Source organism: Anomaloglossus baeobatrachus, chromosome 6 (assembly GCF_048569485.1).
Source record: "Anomaloglossus baeobatrachus isolate aAnoBae1 chromosome 6, aAnoBae1.hap1, whole genome shotgun sequence".
NCBI classification, from domain to species: Eukaryota; Metazoa; Chordata; class Amphibia; order Anura; family Aromobatidae; genus Anomaloglossus; species Anomaloglossus baeobatrachus.
The window spans coordinates 74,414,991-74,442,890 of NC_134358.1; the positions used below are offsets into that span (position 1 = coordinate 74,414,991).

The 27,900-nt window shown below is 48.4% G+C and overlaps 1 protein-coding gene across 2 annotated transcripts in view; it reads left to right on the forward strand.

The window, feature by feature from the left end:
- The window catches only part of RAD54B (RAD54 homolog B), a 136,954-nt gene that overhangs the window by 43,677 nt on the left and 65,377 nt on the right, over positions 1–27,900 (forward strand). The window contains exons 4-6 of one of the 2 annotated variants that reach the window (XM_075353040.1): positions 7,684–7,890; positions 20,897–21,169; positions 23,849–24,011. In XM_075353040.1, coding sequence (XP_075209155.1) covers positions 7,684–7,890; positions 20,897–21,169; positions 23,849–24,011 — 643 coding nt within the window. The remainder of the gene's footprint in view (positions 1–7,683; positions 7,891–20,896; positions 21,170–23,848; positions 24,012–27,900) is intronic. The other variant, XM_075353041.1, reaches the window with a different exon arrangement.

A 27,900-nucleotide genomic window follows, 5' to 3' on the forward strand; every position in this document is an offset into this window, starting at 1 on the left:
GGAACACGCAGTCGGCAAGCTTTCCAGGACGTCCGGCGGATTCTGACGTAGGTGGAAGACACGGCATCCACCATATCCGCAGCTCACATCCCAGGCGTGGAAAACTGGGAAGCAGACTTCCTCAGTCGCCAGGGTATGGACGCAGGGGAATGGTCTCTTCACCCGGACGTGTTTCAGGAGATCTGTCGCCGCTGGGGGATGCCGGACGTCGACCTAATGGCGTCCCGGCACAACAACAAGGTCCCGGCCTTCATGGCACGGTCTCACGATCACCGAACTCTGGCGGCGGACGCCTTAGTTCAAGATTGGTCGCAGTTCCGGCTACCTTATGTGTTCCCACCTCTGGCACTGTTGCCCAGAGTGCTGCGCAAGATCAGGTCCGACTGCCGTCGCGCCATCCTCGTCGCTCCAGACTGGCCGAGGAGGTCGTGGTACCCGGATCTGTGGCACCTTATGGCACTACCAGATCGACCAGACTTGCTGTCTCAAGGGCCGTTTTTCCATCTGAATTCTGCGGCCCTGAACCTGACTGTGTGGCCATTGAGTCCTGGATCCTAGCGTCTTCAGGATTATCTCAAGAGGTCATTGCCACCATGAGACAGGCTAGAAAACCAACCTCCGCCAAGATCTACCACAGGACGTGGAAGATATTCTTATCTTGGTGCTCTGCTCAGGGAGTTTCTCCCTGGCCATTTGCATTGCCTACTTTTCTTTCCTTCCTGCAATCCGGTTTGGAAAAAGGTTGGTCGCTCGGCTCCCTTAAAGGACAAGTCTCAGCGCTATCTGTATTTTTTCAGAAGCGCCTAGCACGACTTCCTCAGGTACGCACGTTCCTGCAAGGGGTTTGTCATATCGTCCCTCCTTACAAGCGGCCGTTAGAGCCCTGGGATCTGAACAGGGTTCTAATCGCTCTCCAGAAGCCGCCTTTCGAGCCTATGAGGGATGTTTCCCTTTCTCGCCTTTCACAGAAAGTGGCCTTTCTAGTAGCGGTCACGTCTCTTCGGAGAGTGTCCGAGCTAGCAGCGCTGTCATGCAAATCTCCCTTCCTGGTGTTTCACCAGGACAAGGTGGTTCTGCGCCCGATTCCGGAGTTTCTCCCTAAGGTGGTATCCCCCTTTCATCTCAATCAGGATATCGCCTTACCTTCTTTGTGTCCTCATCCAGTTCATCAATGTGAAAAGGATTTGCATTTGTTGGATCTGGTGAGAGCACTCAGAATCTACATTTCCCGCACGGCGCCACTGCGCCGCTCGGATGCACTCTTTGTCCTTGTCGCTGGTCAGCGTAAAGGGTCGCAAGCTTCCAAATCCACCCTGGCTCGGTAGATTAAGGAACCAATTCTTGAAGCCTACCGTTCTGCTGGGCTTCCGGTTCCCTCAGGGCTGAAGGCCCATTCTACCAGAGCCGTGGGTGCGTCCTGGGCATTACGGCACCAGGCTACGGCTCAGCAGGTGTGCCAGGCGGCTACCTGGTCGAGTCTGCACACTTTTACCAAGTATTATCAGGTGCATATCTACGCTTCGGCGGACGCCAGCCTAGGTAGACAAGTCCTTCAGGCGGCGATTGCCCCCATGTAGGAAAGGGCCGTTTTTACGGCCCTATCACGAGATATTATTTTACCCACCCAGGGACTGCTTTTGGACGTCCCAATTGTCTGGGTCTCCCAATGGAGCGACAAAGAAGAAGGGAATTTTGTTTACTTACCGTAAATTCCTTTTCTTCTAGCTCCAATTGGGAGACCCAGCACCCGCCCTGTTTCCTTCGGGCTTTTTGTTTTTTCGGGTACACATGTTGTTCATGTTGAATGGTTTCAGTTCTCCGATATTCCTTCGGATTGAATTTGGTTTTTAAACCAGTTATTGGCTTTCCTCCTTCTTGCTTTGGCACTAAAACTGAGGAGCCCGTGATCCCACGGGGGGTGTATAGGCAGAAGGGGAGGGGCCTTACACTTTTAAGTGTAATACTTTGTGTGGCCTCCGGAGGCAGTAGCTATACACCCAATTGTCTGGGTCTCCCAATTGGAGCTAGAAGAAAAGGAATTTACGGTAAGTAAACAAAATTCCCTTCTTGTATCTCACGGGCAAAATTAATACAATTTAGAACTATTGTTGTTTTTGCAGCATTGATTTTATTGATTATTTTGTTTTGTTTTTTTTTGCGTTATATCAAAAAACATCAAAAAAATCTTTCATTTTTCATGTTTTTTTTTTTTGTAAACTACTTTATCTTTGTCAGTCATTCCAGGGATAAGAACAGACTTCTTGTATTATACATTTTTATTTTTATTTTTTTTAAATTGTGATTTTAAAATTTTTGACAATCTGAAAATTCCAGTGTGAAGGTCACTTTTTTTTTTTTTTCCCCCAAAAAATAAAAATGTTTGCATAATGAATAACAGGTAATAACAGTGTCTTTACTGTGTTGGATTTTTTTGTTTTTAATCCTTCCCTTCTTCCTCAAATCACAGCTGTATCCAAGGACATGGGTTAATGGTGTAAGGTGCTGTAATAATATTTAGACTAAGGCCGGGGCCACACGGGGGACTAGTGCGATCCTTGGATGACACTCGGCTCACACTGGCAGCACAGCAGGAGTCGAGTGTCATACGAGAGTGTCACTGCAACTGAGGTCTGATCGTGCGGGGTGGGGGGGCGGCTCTGAGGAGGGGCGAGGTGGGGTGGGCTGGCTCTGAGGAGGGGCGGGTAGGCCGGTTTTGAGGAGGGGCAGGGACGGCTCTGAGGAAGGGCAGGGCGGGCCGGCTCTGAGGAGGAGTGGGCTGGCTCTGAGGAGGGGCGGGGCGAGCCAGATTGATCTCCCTCTCTCCTCCGTTGCCGGCTATTGCCATTCTCGCCCTGCATTTGCGGTACGCCGGTGTTCTGCGAGTGCAGTGTGATGTTTTGCCCCATAGACTTGAATGGGTGCAAGAGAGAGTCTTGCATTGCACCCGGAGCATGCTGCAATTGTTTTCTCGGTCCGATTAGGGCTGAGAAAATAATCGCTTATGGGTGCTGAGACACAGGCTAATGTTGGTCCGAGTGGAATGTGATGTTTTCTCACATTCCACTCGCTCCGATATTCATGCCGTGTGGCTCAGGCCTAATGCCTGTACTACTGTATGCACCAGATTTTGTACACTGCTATAAAGTTTTTTTGCAAGAAAAAAGTGCAGCCTAGTCCATTGCTTCTATGCTGCTGTCGAGGACCTATGTGTGTAGCTTCATTATTGCCTTGGAGCTTTAGGCCAGTTTCACATGAGTGATATGTAATACGTTACCTCCATAGTACAGATTAAAATGTGCCTATTTTGCAATGAATGCTTCCATATTTCAGTGAGTTTGTCCAGGACCTGGCGAGGGCATGGCTTTCTTTGTAGGGGCTGTGATGCTCTGCTGAGGGCTACATATCCTTTGACACAGCACTATGTATATTTAGTAGGGTCTATGCCTGGTACACATCTATTCAAGTGAATGGGACTGAGCTGCAATACCACGATGACCACTACATAATGTACAGCGCTGTTTCCTGTAAAAAGAAGGGCATTCAGTGCTCCAGTTGATTGGTCAGTGTTGCCAGCTGAACTTTGGTCAATCTGTTTAATTTTGGGGAAAAAAAAACATAAAAAAAATTCATGAAAGGGATACCTGGCATCTTTGCATAGCAGTAGGCACCATTAAAACTTAATAAAACAGCAATAATGCCTATTTTAAATCCCCCCGCTATTCTGGCACTGCCGCTTTGGTGGTCCCTGCTAAAGTTGGAGCAAATCTATTTGCCACTGAAGCAATCTGTGGTCGCTCGATGGAAATCCTGAGAACTTCTTGCCTGCTTCTGCGGGTCTTTATTAGCCGGCCTGGTGCATCACACCAAGGTGCATAATAAAGAGCTGTGGGTGCTGCCATGTAGCGGCCACAGATTACTGACGTGGACAATGTACTGGTGTCAAGGTTGGGAATTTAGGGAAAACCCGCAAATTGGGTCACAGAGACTGAGTCCAAATCAAATCTGTGCAGATGTATGTCTGAGGAGCAATAACCACACAGACGTGTCTCTATTCGGGAGAAGCTTAATGGTCTTTTGGTCCGTATATTATAAAATACACACAGTTATAAAAGTCAACATTGTCCCTGATTAGTTAGAGATATCCAGCAATATTCATACAGTACGTCAGCAGACTGGTTTTTGCTTACTGAATACTTCGTTAACACATTGCTGAGCAAGAACGAGGAGTCAAACTTCCCACATCTCACATCCCTCATTTCACATGGTGAGAACTAACTGATAACAGATTCTTTTCTAAATAGCTCTTTGTTCATTCTGGCTTCATTATCTCCGTTAACACCTTAGGGGTGCTTCACACACAGCGAGCTCGCTGCCGAGATCGCTGCTGAGTCACGCTTTTTGGGACGCAGCAGTGACCTCATTAGCAATCTCGCTGTGTGTGACACTGAGCAGCGATCTGGCCCCTGCTGCGAGATCGCTGCTCGTTACACACAGCCCTGGTTCATTTTCTTCAAAGGCGCTCTCCCACTGTGACACACAGATCGCTGTGTGTGACAGCGAGAGAGCTACAAATGAAGCGAGCAGGGAGCAGGAGCCGGCATCTGGCAGCTGCGGTAAGCTGTAACCAAGATAAACATCGGGTAACCAAGGTGGTTACCCGATATTTACCTTAGTTACCAGCCTCCGCAGCTCTCACGCTGCCTGTGCTGCCGGCTCCGGCTCTCTGCACATGTAGCTGCTGTACACATCGGGTTAATTAACCCGATGTGTACTGTAGCTCGGAGAGCAAGGAGCCAGCGCTAAGCTAAGCGGTGTGCGCTGGTAACTAATGTAAACATCGGGTAACCATACCCGATGTTTACCTTAGTTACCAGTGTCCGCAGCTTCCAGACACCGGCTCCGTGCAAGCGCAGCGTTGCTTGCACATCGCTGCTGGCTGGGGGGCTGGTCACTGGTCGCTGGTGAGATCTGCCTGTTTGACAGATCACCAGCGACCATGTAGCGATGCAGCAGCGATCCTGACCAGTCAGATTGCTGGTCGGATCGCTGCTGCATCGCTAAAGGGTGAAGGTACCCTTAGGCTATGTGCGCACGTTGCGTACTAGCCCTGCAGATATTTCTGCAGCGATCTGGAGAGCACATGTGCGCTTTAGATCGCTGCAGAAATGTCCGTAGTGAGCGCCGATTCCATGCGCTCTACCTGCAGCTCCTGCCATAGACAGAGCAGGAGCTGCCGGCAAAGCGCAGGAAAGAAGTGACATGTCACTTCTTTTTGCGCAGCGCTTCGGCAGTAGCCGAAGCGCTGCGCTCTGAGACGCCACGTGCGCACGGCCCCTGCACAATCTCCATAGACTGTGCAGGGGACGCAGGACGCATGCAGTTACGCTGCGCTACAAAGCGCAGCGTAACTGCATGAATTTACGCAACGTGCGCACATAGCCCTACTGTACACACATCTTCGAATCATATTATGGCGTCTGTGCGATTGTCATATAGACACACAGATCATTATGCAACGACATCTATACTTTGATTATTTACATACACAGATGATCTTATTACATTTGGACAAACGACCTATAGCCCAGGCTACCCTCACACTGGGCCCTACAAATCATTTTGCACAGACTCTAGTCCGTACTGATATTTCCCCGGTGTCTTCCACCCTCAATGTGACCACTGCAGCCAGTCGCTGGTCTCATTATTCATTTGCTGCTTAGGCCTTTTGATTTTCTGAATCGATCCCAGAAACCTAGTACATGATGTCGTTGCTGCAGAACCGAAACGGACCATCGTAGCTGTGGTGCTGAAATGGTGGACGGTCTGAAAGCTGAATCATTTTGTGCTTCAGTATTTTTATTACATTTGTAAGTTAAGGTGGTGGCAATCATGGAGGTCAATATCTTTTCCCCCGAACGCCCAAATTGATAAAAATCGTTTTTCTTGCCCAGTTTGTTGTCCTTAACAGGCAGTACTAACAGTGAAATAGAAATGTTCCGACATAACTGGTAAAAAGTAGAGGAGATCAAAAGGTAATGGCGAAATATCTTACTAAAATATGGACAAATGGAGGCAGTCACCATTGAAAAAGTGGCCTCTCGTACAGAGAATTGCTCAGCCAGCGCTATCAAGAGACTAAAAGCTTCATGAGCGCTTTTCCCCCATCAATCATCCCATGTAAACTTGCCAGCAATCTCGAGTGAGCAAAAAGGGTGATGGAATAGTGTATACTGGCGCATACAGCCTTGTTATTGGCTGCACATTGTCAGCTGTATACAGTGAAGATGCTGTATGGGAACACCGGGATCGTATTAGTATCATCATCCGTCAGGTGAGTAACGAGCACAGAACGACTGATCTATAATCCTTCAACAGAAAATGAGTTTTTCAATGTAAACAGACAGTAAAAAAAAATTATCTAGAGGATTTGGCATAAATGTGATAAATGCCTATACTTATATAAATCTTAATACATAAAGCTGTGTGTGTGTGTGTGTGTGTGTCTGTGTGTGTGTGTGTCTGTGTCTGTCCGGGATTGGCATCTGCACCGTCACAGCCACAAAAGTTTGCACACTCACACGTCTGGACCTAGAGAGCGTCATAGGCTATGTTGTGAGGCGAAATTTTAACCCCGCGCGTTCCAATTTACCAATCAATTTTGCCCCTATCTACATAATGGGGAAAAATTGAAACGAAAAGTGTATCCGCACCGTTGCATTTACAATCACGAACTTTTGCACAGACAGGAAAATTTAACCCCTTGTTTTACAGTTAAGCTCCAAAAAACATGCCTCCATTAAAGTAAATGGAGCCTGGAACTACAGGTTATTAGTAGGAGCTGTGAGTGGTTGCTATAGGAACAAAAGACAGTAATAGTATAAGAAGCTTATATGTGAGGTAATAACGTCTCGGTGGGGAGACGTATAGAGAGAGACAGAGACAGGGAAAGAAACAGAGATCGAGACAGACAGGGAAAGAGACAGATAGGGAAAGAGACAGACAGGCAGACAGGGAAGGAGGAGACAGCCAGAGAGACAGACAAAGATAGATGGGGATAGACACAGACCTTGATAGAGACAGACGGGGAAAGAGACAGACAGAGACAGGCAGACAGGGAAAGAGACAGACCGGAAAAGACACAGACAAATAGACGGGGAGACAGACCTGGAAAGAGACAGATGGGGAAAGAGACAGACAGGCAGACGAGGAAAGAGGCAGACTGGGAAAGAGACAGACTTGGAAAGAGACAGACGGAGCACATTACTTGGCCAATTTAGTTAAATCTGTGTGGAATATCTGTGGTGTTAGAAGCATTTCACAACATATATTTCATTAGCTTAGTTTTTGCCTTTTAATAATTACGGTACATTTATATCTATTTGTTTTGTGGTTTTTGTGTGCAGAATACATTTTTGTTATACATTCTATTTTGTTAACAGCAGTTATTAACCCGGGTAGTACAGCTAGTGTATATGTATATAATACATATATATGTATGTGTGTATGTATGTGTGTGTGTGTGTGTGTGTGTGTGTGTGTGTGTGTGTGTGTGTGTACACACAAAACAAAACAGGTGAAATATTAAATAGCAATATATAACACTGCCACCGCTTGACACTGTGTAATGCCGGCCTTATAATGATTGTCTTCAGTTGTTAATTGCGGAGTCTATTATTTCCTTAGGGTTTACGTCTCCTCTCCGAGTGACGAATCCACTTACAGACCCTAGAGGTGAGGAGGAAGAGCCGCGCTGCCCAGCGAAGTACCTCAGTGTGGTCTGGTGCAAAGCGTCCAAGAAAAAGCACAAGAAATGGGAAGGAGATGCTGTTCTCATTACTAGAGGGAGATCGGTGACCTTAAAGGACATGGAGGGTAAAGATATTGGAAAAGGTAGGGCAGTTATTGATTATACTAGAAGGTGGCCCGATTCTACGCATCGGGTATTCTAGTATTTATGTATTGTGTAGTTAATGTATGATTTTTGTTTATATATATATATATATATATAGATGTTGTTGTCTGTAGTTACCAAGTGTTTGTGTAGGGGCTGTACATGTTCTGGGTGTTGTCTGGGTGTGGCGGGGGGTGAGAGCGGTGTTGTATGTGTGTTGCGTTGTGTGTCGTTATTTGTGGAGCGCTGTGTGTCTGTATCGTTGTGTATGTGTGTTGCGCGGTTTGTGTGTGTGTGGGGTGTGTGTGTGTGTGTTTTGGGGGGAGGTATGTTTTGTGCAATGTGTGTGTTGCGCGGTATGTGCGTATATTTGTGTGTGCCGCGTTGTTTGTGTGTTGGGTGTTGTGTGTGTGCGGCGTTGTCTGTGTGTGTGGGTGTCTGTGTAGGGCAGTGTTTGTGGTTCCCAGTGTGTGTGTGGTGTGTTGTGCAGTGCGTGTGTGGCAGTGTGTGTGTGTGTGTGTGTTTTGGGGGGAGGTGGGCACCCCCCATCGTGCTCCATCCCCCATGCTGCGCACCCCCCATCGTGCTCCATCCCCCATGCTGCGCACCCCCCATCGTGCTCCATCCCCCATGCTGCGCACACCCCATTGTGCTCCATCCCCACTCCCCACTGTGCTCCATCCCCCATGCTGCGTACTCCCCATCGTGCTCCATCCCCCATGCTGCGCACTCCCCATTGTGCTCCATCCCCCATGCTGCGCACCCCCCATCGTGCTCCACAGTCACACATCAGACAGTAAACACGCACACATCTGATCGCATACACTCACACACACACCACTTCTCCCTGTGCCCACCGGTGGGCGGTCCCAGCAGCTGTGCTCCTCTGCCGACACTCACAGATCCGATCGCATACACTCACACACACACACTCACACATCAGAACACACTCACGCACATCCGATCGCATACACTCACACACACACACACACACTGACGATATCGCACATACGCGCTGACACAATCACAACATCTGGGGATACCACATGCTTCCGGCCATGTGATCCTCCGACAGGTCCTGGAAGGTCACTGCACAGTATCGCCGCCGAGAAGCAAGCGATATCACGGGATGTTTTGAGTATGTGGATGCGATCTGATGTGTGTGTGAGGTGTGTGTGAGAGTGAGTGTGATCTGATGTGTGTGTGTGTGTGTGTGTGTCTGTTCTTATGTGTGTGCGTGTGTGTGTGTTCCGCCGCTGCAGGACTTTGATGCGGTCACCTCGGGGCGAGAGGCCATTCCGTGTGGGGGCGGAGCCTGGGCGAGCGGCCAATCCGTGCGGGGGGAGGAGCCGAGGCGAGCGGCCAATCCGTGAGGCCGAGTGGCCAATCCGTGCGGGGGGGAGGGGCCATGGCGAATCCGTGAAGCCGAGCGGCCAATCCGTGCGGGGGGGGCGGGGCCATGGCGAGCCAAGCGGCCAATCTGCTGTTTGTCACCGTAAGGACATGGCCAATCCGTGCGGGGGGGGCGGACCCGAGGCGAGGCAAGCGGCCAATCCGTGCGGGGGGAGGAGCCGAGGCGAGCACAGCGGCCAATCCGCTGTTTGTCACCGTAAGGACATGTCACGGTAAGGACACAATTTTGGAGCAAATAAGGAATAACGTTTGGAACACTATTCTAAGTCTGAACTGGGTGCAAAAACCTAAAAAAACATCACTATGGGGAGATAAGGTATGCACACCAGTGACTATGTAAGGGGAATACAGGAAATAGCAGAAACTGCTGTGTGAATACTGACTTGAAAAATCCAATAGCTATATGTAAGAGTGAAAATGTGAAAAATGGAATCTGCATTACTGCCATGAACATATGAATCAAGAGAAATTTAGCTACTGAATTGATCAATGCAATAGATCCCCAACAGTACGCCAAAGTATTTCTCTACGTTGGGGTCCCTAGCTTGTGTGTGTCCTCTCATGCAGTTAAAAAACTTATCGTGTATGGGAAAATAGCCTGGGTCTCAGCTTCCCATACACGGTAAGTTTTTTTAACTGCATGAGAGGACACACACAACCTAGGGACCCCAACGTAGAGAAATACTTTGGCGTAGTGTTGGGGATCTATTGCATTGATCAATTCAGTAGCTAAATTTCTCTTGATTCATATGTTCATGGCAGTAATGCAGGTTCCATTTTTCACATATTCACTCTTGCATATAGCTATTGGATTTTTCAAGTCAGTATTCACACAGCAGTTTCTGCTATTCCATGTATTCCCCTTACATAGTCACTGGTGTGCATACCTTATCTCCCCATAACAATTTTGGAGCAAGACAGACAGACAGACAGACAGACAGAATAAGTCAATTATATATATAGATTACTGATAAGGGCGGGTATTTATTATTTTAGCGCCATTTATTCCATGGCGCTTTACAAGTGAAACAGAGTATACGTACAACAATCATTATCAATATAAAACAGACTGGTATAAGAGGAGAGAGGATGATGATACAGATTAGGATGGGTATTGATGATGATACAGATTAGGATGGGTATTGATGATACAGATTAGGATGGGTATTGATGATATTACAGATTAGGGCGGGTATTAATGATATTACAGATTAGGGTGGGTATTGATGATATTACAGATTAGGGCGGGTATTGATGATACAGATTAGATGGGGTATTGATGATATTACAGATTAGGGCGGGTATTGATGATATTACAGATTAGGGCGGGTATTGATGATATTACAGATTAGGGCGGGTATTAATGATATTACAGATATTATTCTCATTCTTAAAGTAAGAAAATGTGTTTAAAAGTGGATAAATATTTCCAATACTGTGATGTACCGCACTGACAGGTGCCAAAAAATGCTGCACAGTGGGAATGCTTTATATTATAGACGTATTATTAGTTTATTTTTATCAATTAACAAAATGCAAAGTGAATGAACAAAGGGAAATGTAAGGCACATCAATATTTCGTCTTCCCATTCTTTGCCTTTCCCAATTCTAGTTACTTGTACACCGTTTTTGAAGGAACTCGGCAGGAGGGTTGTTACAAACATCGTGGAGAACCAACCCCAGATCTTCTGTGTTTGATCCTTATGTCGCTTCATGTAATCCCAGTCGGACAGACAGATGAAGATGAGATCAGGGCTCTGTGGGGCCCCGTTGTGGTGGCAAAGGTACCACCGCCAGGCAGAGTTCAGTTACAGTACAGGAGACGAGGGTGGAGAAACAAGGGAACAGCTTTATTAACGGACAGGGAATATATGTGTAAATCAAGGTGAAGTATAGTTTGGTAACAGTATAGTTAACACACACTGCAGATTGTAGCTGCGCTGCACCGACCCTGTGTTGCCCGAACTATTACAAGTATCACAACAACAGAAAACTTTACAAGGAGAATTTACTTACCACTACATTACATTAGCAACCTAACTGGCCTCTGCTACTTGGGCCACGTGGCTACCGTGCCCTGACTGCTGAGGCCTGCGCTACACCCTATTGGGTGTGCACACCGGTAAAGGACTTAGTAGTGTTGAGAGGGGACAAGTCCAATCTTGGGAGCTCAATGCTCGGATGGTCCGCCTGTGCGCAGGAGCTATTTCTTTGTCGCTCCATTGGGAGACCCAGACAATTGGGTGTATAGCTTCTGCCTCCGGAGGCCACACAAAGTATTACACTTTAAAAAGTGTAACCCCTCCCCTCTGCCTATACACCCTCCCGTGCATCACGGGCTCCTCAGTTTTATGCTTTGTGTTGAAGGAGGCACACATTCACTCAAGCTCCCATTTTAGTCAGCAGCAGCTGCTGATTGTATCGGATGGAAGAAAAGAGGGCCCTAACAGGGCCCCCGGCATGCTCCCTTCTCACCCCACTAAGTCGGCGGTGCTGTTAAGGTTGAGGTACCCATTGCGGGTACAAAGGCTGGAGCCACATGCCGTTTTTCCTTCCCCATCCCTTAGAGGCTCTGGGAGAAGTGGGATCCTAACCGGTCACCATTCACTGGGACCGGGCTCCCTCCGCAGCCCCTTGGGGAATCTGACGGACAGGAGACTGAGTATCATCAGGGACAGGCCCTGCATCTATAAGGTACTCTGTGTCCCCTTGGGGACGGTGCATGGAGCGCCTGTGTTACAGACGCTGCAGCGGCTGCTGTTTTTTTGTGACGACCGGGACTACCGCGCCGACCGCGCCTGTTTGCCGGCCGCGTTATTAAATTTAGTCCCCGGCTTCTGCGGCCTAGTACCATAACTCCCGCCCCCGGGCCTGCCAGTCAGGGGTAAGGGCGGGACGGTCGACTGGACGTCGGCAGTGAGGGCTGGAGCATACTTAGGTGTTCTCCTCACTGAGCACTGTGGGGCACCAGATTCCCGCACTTTATTAGTCACGCCCACGGCTCCCTCCTCCCCTGAGAGCTCTGGCAGCCATATTTACAATCACTTCTGCCGGTGGAGGATTTCAGAACGAGCTCTACAGCTCTGGGAGGCCCAGGCAGGGAATCTGGTGGACACACAACCGCTTTGGGCGGTCGGTAAGCCACACCGGTTACCCGGTGCTGGCCCCCCTTGGGTGCCGAAGTGTATATATATATATATATATATATATATATATATATATATATATATATATATATATATATATATATATATATATATATATAATTTGTATACATTTTCTCTGTTCGGCCGCATTGTTTTGCTTTTGGCTATATACCCTCAGTGATCACTCTCAGAGGAGACTACAGCATGTCGTCCGCAAAGAGCAAGGGTGCCAAGGCACAGGCTTATTTTGCAACCTGTACCTCTTGTGCGGCTATGTTACCTGCAGGTTCCACCTACCCTCACTGTGTGCAATGCTCGGCCCCTGTGGCACTCACTCAGCCGGAGCCTCGGGCACTGGTGGGACCCTCGGCTCAGGTAGAACCGCCGGCTTCCACTGTCCAGGTGGCAGGGACAGAGTTTGCAGTTTTGGCTGAGAAACTCTCTGAGTCGCTTTCACAATCCATGGCTCAGTCTATGGACAGATGGTCTGCTAAGATACTAGAAGCCTTGCAGTCCAGATCGGTCACACAGGCCCCGGGCACTGTGAGTTCATCGCCCCCAGACCCCTCTCGGTCGGTGCAGCAGAGTGCTCCTGGGGTGACACCTAGGTCCCACGGCGAGGACTCTGACACGGACCGCAGTCCCAGACCGGCTAAGCGGGCTCGCTGGGAACCTTCCCCGGCTTCATCACGCTGTTCGGGGTCTCAGCATGAGGACTCTCTGGAGGATGAAGCGGAGGTCGCAGCGCAGGGCTCTGATTCTGACGTTGCTCTCAATCTTGATACACCTGAAGGGGACGCCATAGTAAATGACCTTATAGCGTCCATCAACCAGGTGCTAGATCTTTCTCCCCCAACTCCACCTATAGAGGAGTCGGCTTCACAGCAGGAGAAACACCAGTTTAGGTTTCCCAAACGTACACGGAGTGCGTTTTTCGATCACTCTAACTTCAGAGATGCTGTCCAGAAGCACAGAGCATTTCCGGACAAGCGCTTTACTAAGCGCCTTAATGACACACGTTACCCCTTCCCCCCTGACGTAGTTAAGGGTTGGGCTCAGTGTCCCAAGGTGGATCCTCCAGTCTCTAGACTGGCGGCTAGATCCGTAGTATCAGTGGCAGATGGTTCATCGCTCAAGGATGCCACTGACAGGCAAATAGAGCTCCTGATGAAATCCATCTATGAAGCCATAGGCGCGTCTTTTGCTCCGGCCTTTGCAGCCGTGTGGGCACTCTAAGCTATCTCAGCTTGTCTGTCTGAGATTAATGCAGTCACACGTACCTCTGCTCCGCAAGTTGTGTCTTTGACTTCTCAGGCATCGGCCTTTTCGTCCTACGCCATGAACGCCGTCCTGCAGTCCGCAGGGCCATGTGGCTACGCGAATGGAAGGCAGACTCTGCTTCCAAGAAGTTCTTAACCGGTTTGCCATTTTCTGGCGACCGTTTGTTTGGCGAGCAATTGGATGAAATTATTAAACAATCCAAGGGAAAGGACTCGTCCTTACCCCAGTCCAAACCACACAGACCTCAGCAACGAAAAATTCAATCGAGGTTTCGGTCCTTTCGGCCCTCAGCCAGGTCCCAATCCTTCACGTCCAACAGGTCAGCGAAGGGCCAGAGGAACTCTTCTGCATGGCGGTCTAAGTCACGTCCTCCAAAGACCGCCGGAGGAACCGCCTCCAAGGAGGCCTCCTCATGACTTTCGGCCTCCCCAAACCGCATCCTCGGTCGGTGGCAGGCTCTCCCGCTTTTGCGACGCCTGGTGGCCACATGTCCAAGACCGATGGGTGAGAGACATTATGTTGCACGGTTACAGGATAGAGCTCAGCTCTCGTCCTCCGACTCGTTTCTTCAGAACATCTCCGCCCCCCGAGCGAGCCGATGCACTTTTTCAGGCGGTGAACACTCTGAAGGCAGAAGGAGTTGTGATTCCCGTTCCCATTCAAGAACGTGGTCGCGGTTTTTACTCCAACTTGTTCGTGGTGCCAAAAAAGGACGGATCATTCCGCCCCGTTCTGGACCTCAAACTGCTCAACAGACACGTGAGAACCATGCTCTGGAGACTCTCCAGAGGTTCGGGTGGATCATCAATTTCCCAAAGTCAAAATTGACACCGACCCAATCACTGACTTACCTCGGGATGGAGTTTCATACTCTCTCAGCGATAGTGAAGCTTCCGCTGGACAAACAGCGTTCGCTGCAGACAGGGGTGCACTCTCTCCTTCGGACCCAGTCACACCCCTTGAGGCGCATCATGCACTTCCTAGGGAAGATGGTGGCAGCAATGGAGGCAGTTCCCTTTGCGCAGTTTCATCTGCGTCCACTTCAATGGGACATTCTCCGCAAATGGGACAGGAGGTCGACGTCCCTAGACAGGAACGTCTCTCTTTCACTGGCAGCCAAAACCTCTCTTCAGTGGTGGCTTCTTCCCACTTCCTTGTCGAAGGGAAAATCATTCCTGCCCCCGTCCTGGGCTGTGGTCACGACGGACGCGAGTCTGTCAGGGTGGGGAGCGGTTTTTCTCCACCACAAGGCTCAGGGAACCTGGACTCCGACAGAGTCCTCCCTTCAGATCAATGTTCTGGAGATAAGGGCAGTGTATCTAGCCCTAAAGGCGTTCCATCGGTGGCTGGAGGGCAGACAGATCCGCATACAGTCGGACAACGCCACGGCGGTCGCGTACATCAACCACCAGGGCGGCACACGCAGTCGTCAGGCCTTCCAAGAAGTTCGGCGGATTCTGCTGTGGGCGGAAGCCACAGTCTCCACCATCTCTGCAGTTCACATCCCGGGCGTAGAAAACTGGGAAGCAGACTTTCTCAGTCGCCAGGGCATGGACGCAGGGGAATGGTCTCTTCATCCGGACGTGTTTCAAGAGATCTGTTGCCGCTGGGGAACGCCGGACGTCGACCTCATGGCGTCTCGGCACAACAACAAAGTCCCGGCATTCATGGCACGGTCTCAAGATCACAGAGCTCTGGCGGCGGACGCATTAGTTCAGGATTGAAGAAAGCAGTGGAAAAATCCAGCTGGACTCCAAAGGGATAAATAAAAATGCTTCTTTATTTATATCAACTCGATTAAAAATATATATCCATTTCTCAAGTAAAGACACCGGCTTGTTCACACTGATGCATGGCAGATGTATACTACTACGCGTTTCGGCGGAACGCCTTCCTCAGGTCATAGTCAGTACAAGATTAAGAGGATATTTATAAATGTTTTTCCTGAGCAGCGAAGTAACTCACATGTTCTCAATAAATTAATTATATAGGGGAGTATACACTGCTCAGGTAAAATCACAAATTCACAAGAGGAAAGTACAAAAAGACCATGAAGTATTTATCTAACCTTAAATTACATAGGTATCCATCCAGATAAAATACAGAAAAAAATATATATATATCAATTAACATCTAGGTATGAAAATCTTATATATAGATAAATATACATATCTTTTTTTCTTTCTTTTTTTTCTTTTTTTCCCCATAAATGGACATGAAAATCAATAGACACAATAAAACCCCACTTTATAGATGTAGATAATCACATTCGTTTGTCAAAACACATTATAGGAAGCAAGACATATAAAAAGGACACTGCCCACAGGTATACCGTGTTTCCCCGAAAGTAGGACCCCCCCGAAAGTAAGGCAGGGTGGGGGTTTCGGGGGGGTCCGCCAATGTAGGGCACCCCCCGATTGTAAGGCAGGGTAGCGGGGGGGCCGGGGAATGTAAGGCCGCCTATGGGTGGGGGTCCCTGGGGAAAGTACAGGAACTTACCGCTGCCGCTGTTCCCTCGCTCCATCCAGGCCTTCTCCAGTCTCGTGCCACCCGTGGTCCGCCTCCGGTGAATGGCCCCCGCAAGGCTCCCTGCTGGCCATCAGCTCGAGCTGCGATTGGCCAGTCAGCCGGCTCGCAGCTGATTGGCCCTCAGCTCGAGCTGCGATTGGCCAGTCAGCCGGCTCGCAGCTGATTGGCCCTCAGCTCGAGCTGCGATTGGCCAGTCAGCCGGCTCGCAGCTGATTGGCCCTCAGCTCGAGCTGCGATTGGCCAGTCAGCCGGCTCGCAGCTGATTGGCCCTCAGCTCGAGCTGCGATTGGCCAGTCAGCCGGCTCGCAGCTGATTGGCCGAAATCAGCCGCGACGTCACCGCCTGCAGCTGATTGGCCGAAATCAGCCGCGACGTCACCGCCTGCAGGCTCGCTCCGATTTCGGTAAGTTCCGAAACTCTGTGTGTGTGTGTGTGTGTGTGTGTGTGTGTGTGTGTGTGTGTGTGTGTGTGTGTGTTATGTGTATGGGTGCCGTATGGGGCTGTATGTGTCAGTGTGTGTGTGTGTGTGTGTGTGTGTGTGTGTACGGTACCGGTACGATATGTGTGTGGGTGCCGTGTGGGGCTGTACCGGTACCGTATGTGTCAGTGTGTGTGGTGGCAGAGTGGGGGGCAGAACCACTGTATGGGGAGGCTGCAGGGGGGAGGAAGGGGTGGGATGCCGGATCTCAAACAATGGGGAGGCTGCAGGGGGGAGGATTGTCATTTTTTTTTCCAATGTAAGGCCTCCCCCGAAAGTAAGGCAGGGTGGGACTTTTGGGGGTAAAATTAATGTAAGACAGGGCCTTACTTTCGGGGAAACACGGTAAGAAGAGAGAGAGAGAAAAAAAAAAAAAAAAAAAAAATTTATAATGTCTCGCAGTTGTCAGCCGAGGCCTACCCGTATATGTAAGGCTCAAACAGAACACATATCAATATTAATGAGCGACAGAAATATCAGTGTTGAGATCTACAACAACAAATCAACCACGCTCATACAATGGAAGTGTAAAGTGCTGTTGTATTAGTCTCGCAGAGTGTTGCGCAAGATCAGGTCCGACTGCCGCCGCGCCATCCTCGTCGCTCCAGACTGGCCGAGGAGGTCGTGGTACCCGGATCTGTGGCACCTCACGGTGGGTCAACCGTGGGCACTCCCAGACCGACCAGACTTGCTGTCTCAAGGGCCATTTTTCCATCTGAATTCTGCGGCCCTCAACCTGACTGTGTGGCCATTGAGTCCTGGCTCCTAGCGTCCTCAGGGTTATCTCAAGATGTCATTGCCACTATGAGACAAGCCAGGAAACCAACGTCCGCCAAGATCTATCACAGGGCTTGGAGGATCTTCTTATCCTGGTGCTCTGATCGGGGTTTTACCCCCTGGCCGTTTGCCTTACCCACTTTCCTTTCTTTCCTTCAATCCGGAATGGACAAGGGTTTGTCTCTCGGCTCTCTCAAGGGACAAGTATCGGAGCTATCCGTATTTTTTCAAAAGCGTCTAGCCAGGCTTCCGCAGGTCCGCACGTTCCTGCAGGGAGTTTGCCACATAGTCCCACCTTACAAGCGTCCGCTGGAACCCTGGGATCTTAACAGGGTGCTAACGGCTCTTCAGAAACCACCTTTCGAGCCGATGCGGGATGTCTCTCTATCACGCCTTTCGCAGAAGGTGGCCTTCCTAGTGGCAGTCACATCACTTCGGAGAGTGTCTGAGCTAGCAGCGCTGTCATGCAAAGCCCCCTTCCTGGTGTTTCACCAGGATAAGGTGGTTCTGCGTCCGGTCCCGGAATTTCTCCCTAAGGTGGTATCCCCTTTTCATCTCAATCAGGATATCTCCTTACCTTCCTTTTGCCCTCATCCAGTTCACCAATGTGAAAAGGATTTGCACTTGTTAGATCTCGTGAGAGCACTCCGGCTCTACATTTCTCGCACGGCGCCCCTGCGCCGTTCGGATGCGCTCTTTGTCCTTGTCGCTGGCCAGCGTAAGGGGTCGCAGGCTTCCAAGTCAACCTTGGCTCGGTGGATCAAGGAACCGATTCTTGAAGCCTACCGTTCTTCTGGGCTTCCGATTCCTTCAGGGCTGAAGGCCCATTCTACCAGAGCCGTGGGTGCATCCTGGGCATTGCGGCACCAGGCTACGGCTCAGCAGGTGTGTCAGGCGGCTACCTGGTCGAGTCTGCACACTTTCACGAAACACTATCAGGTGCATGCCTATGCTTCGGCAGATGCCAGCCTAGGTAGGCGAGTCCTTCAGGCGGCGGTCGCCCACCTGTAAGAGGGGGCCGTTTTTCGGCTCTTTTTATCGAGGTATTCTTTTACCCACCCAGGGACTTCTTTTGGACGTCCCAATTGTCTGGGTCTCCCAATGGAGCGACAAAGAAGAAGGGAATTTTGTTTACTTACCGTAAATTCCTTTTCTTCTAGCTCCTATTGGGAGACCCAGCACCCGCCCCTGTTCCCTTCGGGCTGTTGTTCTTTTGTGTACACATGTTGTTCATGTTGAATTGTTCTTTTGGTTCATGGTTTCAGTTCTCCGAACATCCTTCGGATTGAATTTACCTTAGACCAATTTATAAGTTTCCTCCTTCCTGCTTTTGCACCAAAACTGAGGAGCCCGTGATGCACGGGAGGGTGTATAGGCAGAGGGGAGGGGTTACACTTTTTAAAGTGTAATACTTTGTGTGGCCTCCGGAGGCAGAAGCTATACACCCAATTGTCTGGGTCTCCCAATAGGAGCTAGAAGAAAAGGAATTTACGGTAAGTAAACAAAATTCCCTTCTTTCCCACAGACCCGGGGGTTCCTTGACTTCCCCAGATGGCGTCTCTTCCCGTCTCCGGAATCACCGACCTCCAGTCCGGCACTTGCGCGACAGCTCTCGCTGCTCTACCGTGGTCCCTCTTGCAGTCTCTCTTGCAGCCCGGCACTGCATTTCCCTTCTAACTGCCCTTTTTGGACACTCCTCAGGTGACCCGACTTCTCCTGTGCCCGCTCTAAGCTCTTCTTCCGCTCTTTCTCCTTTTCCCGCACTTTTTGGGCAGGGCAAGTCTAGCTACACAGTTCAGAGGGGAGCACCAACTCTACCAGCTAGTCCACAGAACACGACACCCCTACAGCCAGACCATCGCTTCCAGGACTCCTTGTTCTTAATCACATTGTCTGTATGTTTGGAGACGTCCTGCTACAGAATACATCGGGAGCCAATCAGGCGCCTCCCTGATGGCATTGCTTGACGGCTAAATAGCTGCCTGTATTTCTTAGCTTTTAAGACACAATGATTCTTCATTTGCTAAAATGCAGCCCTAAACATGTAAGGCCCCTCCACAGGGCTTCACTGCTACCTACTATATTGCAGGAAGAGACCGAAGGATTTGCACAAACCTCATCTGCCACACCGGGGCCTCGGGGTTACTCGTTACCGGGCCGGCTCTGTTCTGCTCGGTGGATAACACGGCGACAGGGCTCGGTTCTGTGACCCCGGGGGTGTCGTTTTAATATAAGACTGATGATGGTGGGGAAATATTTACAGGGGAGATGTTGTGACACCACCTGTGGTATGCGGCAACATAGGTGCCTCCGCTGCTTTTCAGTTCCCTGGGGTCGGTGGTGCGCAGCAGGGTTGGAATCGCTCTCCACGGGTAGAGCTGGGCCCCACGGCTGTTGGGAGTAGTAGTCCGTAATGTCGAGGTGCAGGGAATAACCGGACGACACAGGGATGCAGTCACAAGGTCTTTACTTACAGTTAAGAGTTCCAGGTTAGCACGACAAATGCTGCCCTCGGGGTCCTGAGTCCTGCTGTGATGGGCTCTAGCCAATCCTGGATAGTTCGGAGACACAACCCGGTACACCCTTCTGTGATCCTTCCCTGGTCATCTTCCTGCGCTGACCTATCCCGCGCCTGCACACACAGAGCCCCGAGCCGCGGACACTGTAGGGTGGCTTGAAGCTCTATTCCTTGGCCCTATGTGGTCACCTTTTCACTGTGTCTGTGGATTTGGCTTCGGCACTTGAAGTAACCTCAGCCTCCAGTTTGCTAACAGAGTCTTGAAGTTCTCCACTAGTTGAGGGGTTGGTCCCTTTCTGCAGCCAAGTCCCTCCACTCCGGTATGTCGTCTGTGGAACGAGGCCACGGGAGTATGATCGCTTCCCGTGGGCTCTAGGACCCTTTCTGTCGTGTGCCTGGGCCACTCTTCTGCAGCTCCAGACCACAGGTCTTCACTCCTCCACTGCTCCTACTCGACTGACCCACGTTCTGCAGTCTGCTCCCACTAACTAGACTCCACCTCCCAGCAGGCCGCTATAACCCTGGTCTGATGGGGTGTTGCTAATTGAGTGTTTGTGTTGTGTGTATACCGGTTTGTGACACCCTCCTTACCTGGGAATAGGTTACCACATCTCTGGCTGAGGTGCAGTACCTCTGTGGCGACTGAAGCCTCAGGGGAGAAATGCATCCATAGAAGATCTGGGGTTAGTTCTCCAAGATGTTTAGATCATCCTCTCTGCTGAATTGACTGTGAATGAAGAACCTTTGGTGGATATAGGTGGATAAAGATCTCCCTGCCGTAGACTCGTATGATTGATGATGGAAACCCTCAGCGCTCCATCCCCTGTATTGTATCTTTACATACATTATGGCGTTCTTCACAGGGTCGGGATACAAGCTGAAGGACCTGGAGAGCTTGGATGAAGGCCACACACTGATGATTGGTGGAAAGGAGATTGAGGTGATGGGTACAATCTCGGCAGAAGATTTCACCAGCGGCAGATGCTTTCACTCAGCAGTGATGGTGTCCACCCAGACTCCATCAGATCACATCCCACTAAAACCCTTCACCAACCCACTGAAGGACGGAAACAAGGAAACCAACACCTCCAGAGACCTCCATAACTGCAAACCTCGCCACGACCCCTGCGCACCAAGTATGCACCCCTAAAAGTTACCAATATGACTTCACTCTAAAGGGGTTGTCCCTTTTCGGGGATAATTGTATTTGCGACTAAAAATTATTTTTGCAATTGAGTTAAAATTAAACATTTTGCACCGTTTGGCTTTTTATGTCAATCATAAATTAATTGAGAGGAGCTAAAAAAAGGACAAAGGAGTAAGAAATGCTGCTATTGGACCACAAGATGAGCTCACTGACAGATTCTCAGTTAACTCCTGCAGTTAACAATTTATAGTGGCTATAGAAGACAAACTACAAAAATTGTTAATGAAACACATTTTTTTTGCTTTATATTTGATTTAAAAATTAAAGGGAATCTGTCACCAGGTTTTTGCTGTGTAATCACAGCGTGACTGAGACCCTGACTGCAGCGATGTGTTACTTTACTGGGCTGTTAAAATTTCTGTTTTATCTGTCGCAGAACTATCAGAATGTTTAGCTCTGTATAACCCTGCCCCCACTACTGATTGGCAGCTATCTGTGTACACTGTGCATAGGCAGAAAGCTGTCAATCAGGGGTGGCGGCGAGGTTACACAGAGCAGGAGGACTACATAGCACAAGACAATTAGTCCTCTAGTGATAATCTCCTGATAAAACACTGATTTTATTGAAACGACACCAAGCAGCTCAGTCAATAACACATCGTTGGAATCGGGGTCTCCGGTCCTACATCATGCTGCTTTCAGATTACATAGGAAAAACCTGCTGACAGATTCCCTTTTAGGTAAGAAAAAAATGTCCTTGGTACATGAACACATAAATTGTAGATTTATGGCTAAAAATAAAGATGGTTTCAAACAGATTTGTTCCATACAGGACAAATATAGATGCAGCCTGTGCTGATCGCAGGTTTGCGGCTTGTTACAGTGATATTTGGGATGCACCCGATCTGGATACATTTTCAGCCTGTACATGTCATCAACAAATGCTGCTATTGACAGCAAGCGACAAATTAAGTATATTAGATTGCTGGGGGCTGCGATACCTCTACACCGTGTGCAGAATTATTAGGCAAGTTGTATTTTACAGGATTTTTTTTATTATTGATCAACAACTATGTTCTCAATCAACCCAAAAGACTCATACATATCAAAGGTTAATATTTTTGGAAGTTGGAGGGGTTTTTTTTTTTAGATTTGGCTATCTTAGGAGGATTTCTGTTTGTGCAGGTAACTATTACTGTGCAGAATTATTAGGCAACTTAATAAAAACCAAATATATTCCCATCTCACTTGTTTATTTTCACCAGGTAAACCAATATAACTGCACAAAATGTAGAAATAAACATTTCTGACATGCAAAAAGAAAACCCCAAAAAAATGAGTGACCGATATAGCCACCTTTCTTTCTGATGACACTCAGCAGCCGACCATCCATAGATTGTCAGTTGCTTGATCTGTTTACGATCAACATTGCGTGCAGCAGCCACCACAGCCTCCAGACACTGTTCCGAGAGGTGTACTGTTTTCCCTCCCTGTAGATCTCACATTTTATGAGGGACCACAGGTTCTCTATGGGGTTCAGATCATGTGAACAAGGGGGCCATGTCATTATTTTTTCATCTTTTAGACCTTTACTGGCCAGCCACGCTGTGGAGTTGTTGGATGCATGTGATGGAGCATTGTCCTGCATGAAAATCATGTTTTTCTTGAACGATACCGACTTTTTCCTGTACCACTGCTTGAAGAAGTTGTCTTCCAGAAACTGGCAGTAGGTCTGGGAGTTGAGCTTCTCTCCATCCTCAACCCGAAAAGGTCCCACAAGTTCATCTTTGATGATACCAGCCCATACCAGTACCCCACCTCCACCTTGCTGGCGTCTGAGTCGGAGTGGAGCTCTCTGCCCATTACTGATCAAGCCTCTGGCCCATCCATCTGGCCCATCAAGAGTCACTCTCATTTCATCAGTCCATAAAACCTTTGAAAAATCAGTCTTAAGATATTTCTTGGCCCAGTCTTGACGTTTTATCTTATGTTTCTTGTTCAGAGGTGGTCATTTTTCAGCCTTCCTTACCTTGGCCATGTCCCTGAGTATGGCACACCTTGTGCTTTTTGATACTCCAGTAACGTTGCAGCTCTGAAATATGGCCAAACTGGTGGCAAATGGCATCTTGGCAGCTTCACGCTTGATTTTCCTCAATTCATCATGGGCAGTTATTTTGCGCCTTTTTTGCCCAACACGCTTCTTGCGACCCTGTTGGCTATTTGCCATGAAACGCTTGATTGTTCGGTGATCACGCTTCAAAAGTTTGGCAATTTCAAGACTGCTGCATCCCTCTGCAAGACATCTCACAATTTTGGACTTTTCAGAGCCCGTCATCTCTCTCTTCTGACCCATTTTGCCAAAGGAAAGGAAGTTGCCTAATAATTAAGCACACCTTATATAGGGTGTTGATGTCATTACACTGCACCCCGCCTCATTACAGAGATGCACATCACCTGATTTACTTAATTGGTAGTTGGCTCTCAGCCTATACAGCTTGGAGTAGGGCAATGTGTATAAAAACTATCATGTGATCAAAATACTCATTTGCCTAATAATTCCGCACACAGTGTATATGATGCATGGAAATCGCTCTTACACAATTTTGGGCAGGAGAGAGGGGCATTATTTGTTTCTTCTTCTAAGTAGATCTTGTTTATTTCATTAAAGACTCCATAGTTATGCCGAGACCATCGAAACATCACCAGCAGGTGTTCAATAAAGCCGGCTGTCCTGTTGTAGACGTGGTTGTGGATCCATACCTGGCAGTCCATCTCCGGCCCCATCAAAAAGAAGGGATTCTGTTTCTTTACGAGTGTGTTATGGGCATGAGGTAAGAGGCAAAGTTTTAGGGAAAAAAAAGTAGGATCACTATGAACGCCACTGTATAGACCATTGTCCCCATCATTGCTGTGTATGTACAGGCCGTGATTCGCTGCGGATCAAGAAACATGTTCGTCCGCGGATTATCGTTCACCAGGGTATAAAGAAGAATGGGCGCCTCACGTCTTCAAACGGCTTTCGAACCATTAAGTGTTTAAAATAAGTGATCTCAGACAGAACATGTGCACAGCAATGTGGGGTTTTCACCTTGCTGTGCATTATGTCCATTTCTTGTTGCAGTTTTGAAGTGCTTTTTCAGGCAGTATCAAAGCAGTAATCAAAGCAAAAGGTGGCTACTTTGAAGAACCTAGAATATAAGACATATTTTCAGTTGTTTCACACTTTTTTGTTAAGTATTTCATTCCACATGTGTTAAGTCATAGTTTTGATGTCTTCAATGTGAATCTACAATTTTCAGAGTCATGAAAATAAAGAAAACTCTTTGAATGAGAAGGTGTGTCCAAACTTTTGGTCTGTACTGTACATACCGAAGAAAAGCAAAAAAATAAAATAAAAATCTCTACATTTGTGTCAAGTAGTAATTATGCACCATTTTGATGAATTTGTTGCAAAATCTGCCAGCAGAAAAGTAAAGAAAAAAAAAAAGCCAATAAGATCGCAAATATTAGATCTGGGTGTCTGGGTCCAAATGAAGTTGATAGGGAAGATTCTACAGTTTCGGGAAATGGCCTTCCAGTGAGGCCATGTGCGCACGTGTGCGTTTTGCATGCGTTTACGTAGCACTTTGCACTGCAGCGTAAACGCATTCGTTTTGCATACCCATCAAAGTCTATGTGACTTGTGCAAATTCCATCCGCATGTTGCGTTTTAGAACGCAGCGATTTGCATGCTGAAATTTGTGGCCGAATCGCTGCGTTCTAAAAAGCAACATGTCACATCTTTTGTGCGTTTTGGATGCTTTCACTCTCTGTCTGTGACAGAGCAAGCATCCAGAACAGGTGAATTCTGTATCCATTCCGCATTCAAAATACTTCCAAAACGCAGCTTTTCGGCAGAGTTTGGAAACTCACATACAGTGATAAAACACTGCGGAATATTTGTCATGGCAGAACGCAATGTGCGCACATACACTGAGAGTCTGCTGAATATCAAATCGAAAGTTACTGAGCGCTAGCAGGAGGAATTCAGACCACACTAAGATTGATGGTATAAACTCCTCACTCAGTAGAAAGTAGGTGTATAAAAAGAGAGATTAGATCCCGTGATCCCGACGTATTGTTACCCCTCTATAAATCACTTGTAAGGCCACATCTGGAATATGGGATTCAGTTTTGGGCTCCACATTTTAAAAAGGACATTCAAAAGTTTGTCAGTTCAACTAGACTACTACAAGGAATGGAGGCCAACCATATGATGACAGGTGGAAAAAGTTAGATATGCTTAGCTTATAAAAAAGACGTCTCAGAGGAGATCTCATTTATATGTATAAATACATGTGTGGTCAATATAAAGGACTGACACATGACTTATTTCTTCCAAAGACAATACTAAGGACCAGGGGGCACTCACTGCGAGGGGAAGAACAGCGATGCCGACAGCTAAATAGGAAAGGGTTCTTTACAGTTAGAGCGGTCAGACTGTGGAATGCCGACCACAAGAGGTAGTAATGGCAGATACTATAACAGCTTTTAAAAAAGCGCTGGATGATTTCCTCATTACACACAACATTGTTGGTTATAAATGACTTAGTGACCAAATGTATAACTGGTGGAGGAAGGGGGAACTAGATGGACCTAGGTCTTTTTTCAACCTAAATAACTATGTAACTATGAGGTGCACACCAGTTGTGCTTTATTTGTTATACACAAGCTTTTTTTTTATAGAGTAATAGTGGGTTGATCCCTTAGAAGAATTCCTAGCAGTATGGCATTGGTTTTATTAGAACTACATGCAAAAAACATATGATGCTTATGTTCATATTTGGGATTTCCTCTTCAGCCATCACTCACAGGGTCCTTATGACGTAGCTTACCAGTCATGGATCCGAACTTGCACAGATGCAGCCAGTCATCATTATCATCAAAATCTTCATTCTGTTCCCTTGTATTGGACATCAGCTGCAGCCTTTGGTGTGCACACACTTGCTTCCTGATACGCAGCAATAATCAGGAACAGGCTCCATCTTGTTACTCATATACAAAAGGAAGCTTGGTTATAGAAAAGCATATAGAAAAATATATATATTGTATTCTCACAAAGTAATATAGATACTGTCATATAGACAGTCCCTTATTTGTGAGATTGTGGGCTCCTCACAGTATATTTTTAAGTCATGTACAGGGTGGGCTCTCCAGTATACAGCAACACCACGTGCCAGGAAAGCGACTCTAGGCAGTTGGATTGATAAATGATTCCTGTACTTTACAAGAACAGAAAAAAAACATGCATAAAACAGAACAATATAAATACAAGGCCTAATGCCGGCTGCGCCACCCAAAATGGCAATATTTGTCGCCTTCTCACCAACCTTTGCCTAACCAAGGGACTGTCTGAACAGTCGCCTAATACCTGGTAATACCTCTGGGAAGCAGGAGCAAGTGTGTGTGTGTGTGTGTGTGTGTGTATGTGTGTATGTGTTGTGAGGTAGCACGGTCGGCTGCGCAGCAGAAGACACGGGATCCAGGCATCAAGGTTCACAGCACACGGTTTTAATGTCCAAAACAAAAGTCCATAACACAATACAGGTGCCTCTCCAGCAGAAAACTCAGGGAGTTCTGTTCACTTCCCCACACCCGGCACACCTGCCCTTGTTCCTGATTCTATTTAACCCTTCCTTCAGTCTGTAGGGAAACAGCATTAACCCTATAGTGGGTTCACTTTCTATCATGGAGTGAGCACAACCTGGGTGAGACATACCGGCCGTCATAGATAACCCCGGTCACAGTCTCACATACCCCCCCCCTCAGTTCAAGCGCGCGGGGTTGAACTCCAGCCATCAAACACGGCCCGCGGGACAAGGCATCGGCGTTGCCCTGCAACCTACCGGCCCGGTGTTCAACCGTAAACCGGAAGTTCTGCAGAGAAAGGAACCACCGGGTAACCCGGGCATTCCGTTCCTTGGCGGACCTCATCCAGACCAGTGGAGAGTGATCCGTCACCAAGCGAAACTGCCGTCCCAGCAGGTAATAGCGTAGGGACTCCAAGGCCCACTTGATCGCCAGGCACTCCTTCTCCACTACGCTATAATTCCGCTCGGGAGGGGTGAGCTTCCTACTTAAGAAGGTGACGGGGTGTTCCTCCCCCTGAACCACCTGAGACAGCACTGCCCCCAGACCGATCTCCGAGGCGTCAGTCTGTACTATGAACTCCTTCCGGAAATCAGGGTTGACCAGAACGGGCTGTCCGCACAGGACCTCCTTCAGGGCCCGGAAGGAGTCCTCGGCCTGCGGAGTCCAGCGCACCATGACGGACTTCTTGCCTTTGAGAAGGTCCGTCAAGGGGGCTTATAGTCTCGCAAAATCCTTTACAAACCTCCTGTAGTACCCCACGATACCCAGGAAGGCCCTAACCTGCTTCGTGGTCAGGGGTCTAGGCCACTTCTGGATCGCCTCAACCTTGTTAATTTGGGGCTTAATCACTCCTTGGCCTATCACGTAGCCCAAGTAGCGGGCTTCCGTGAGTCCCAATGCACATTTCTTGGGATTGGCTGTCAGTCCGGCTGTTCGAAGCGCGTCCACCACCGCTTGTACCTGTTCCAAGTGGGTCTGCCACTCGGAGCTGTAAATAATGATGTCATCAAGGTACGCTGATGCATACGCCTGGTGGGGTTCCAGCACTAAGTCCATCAACCTCTGGAACGTGGCTGGAGCGCCATGTAA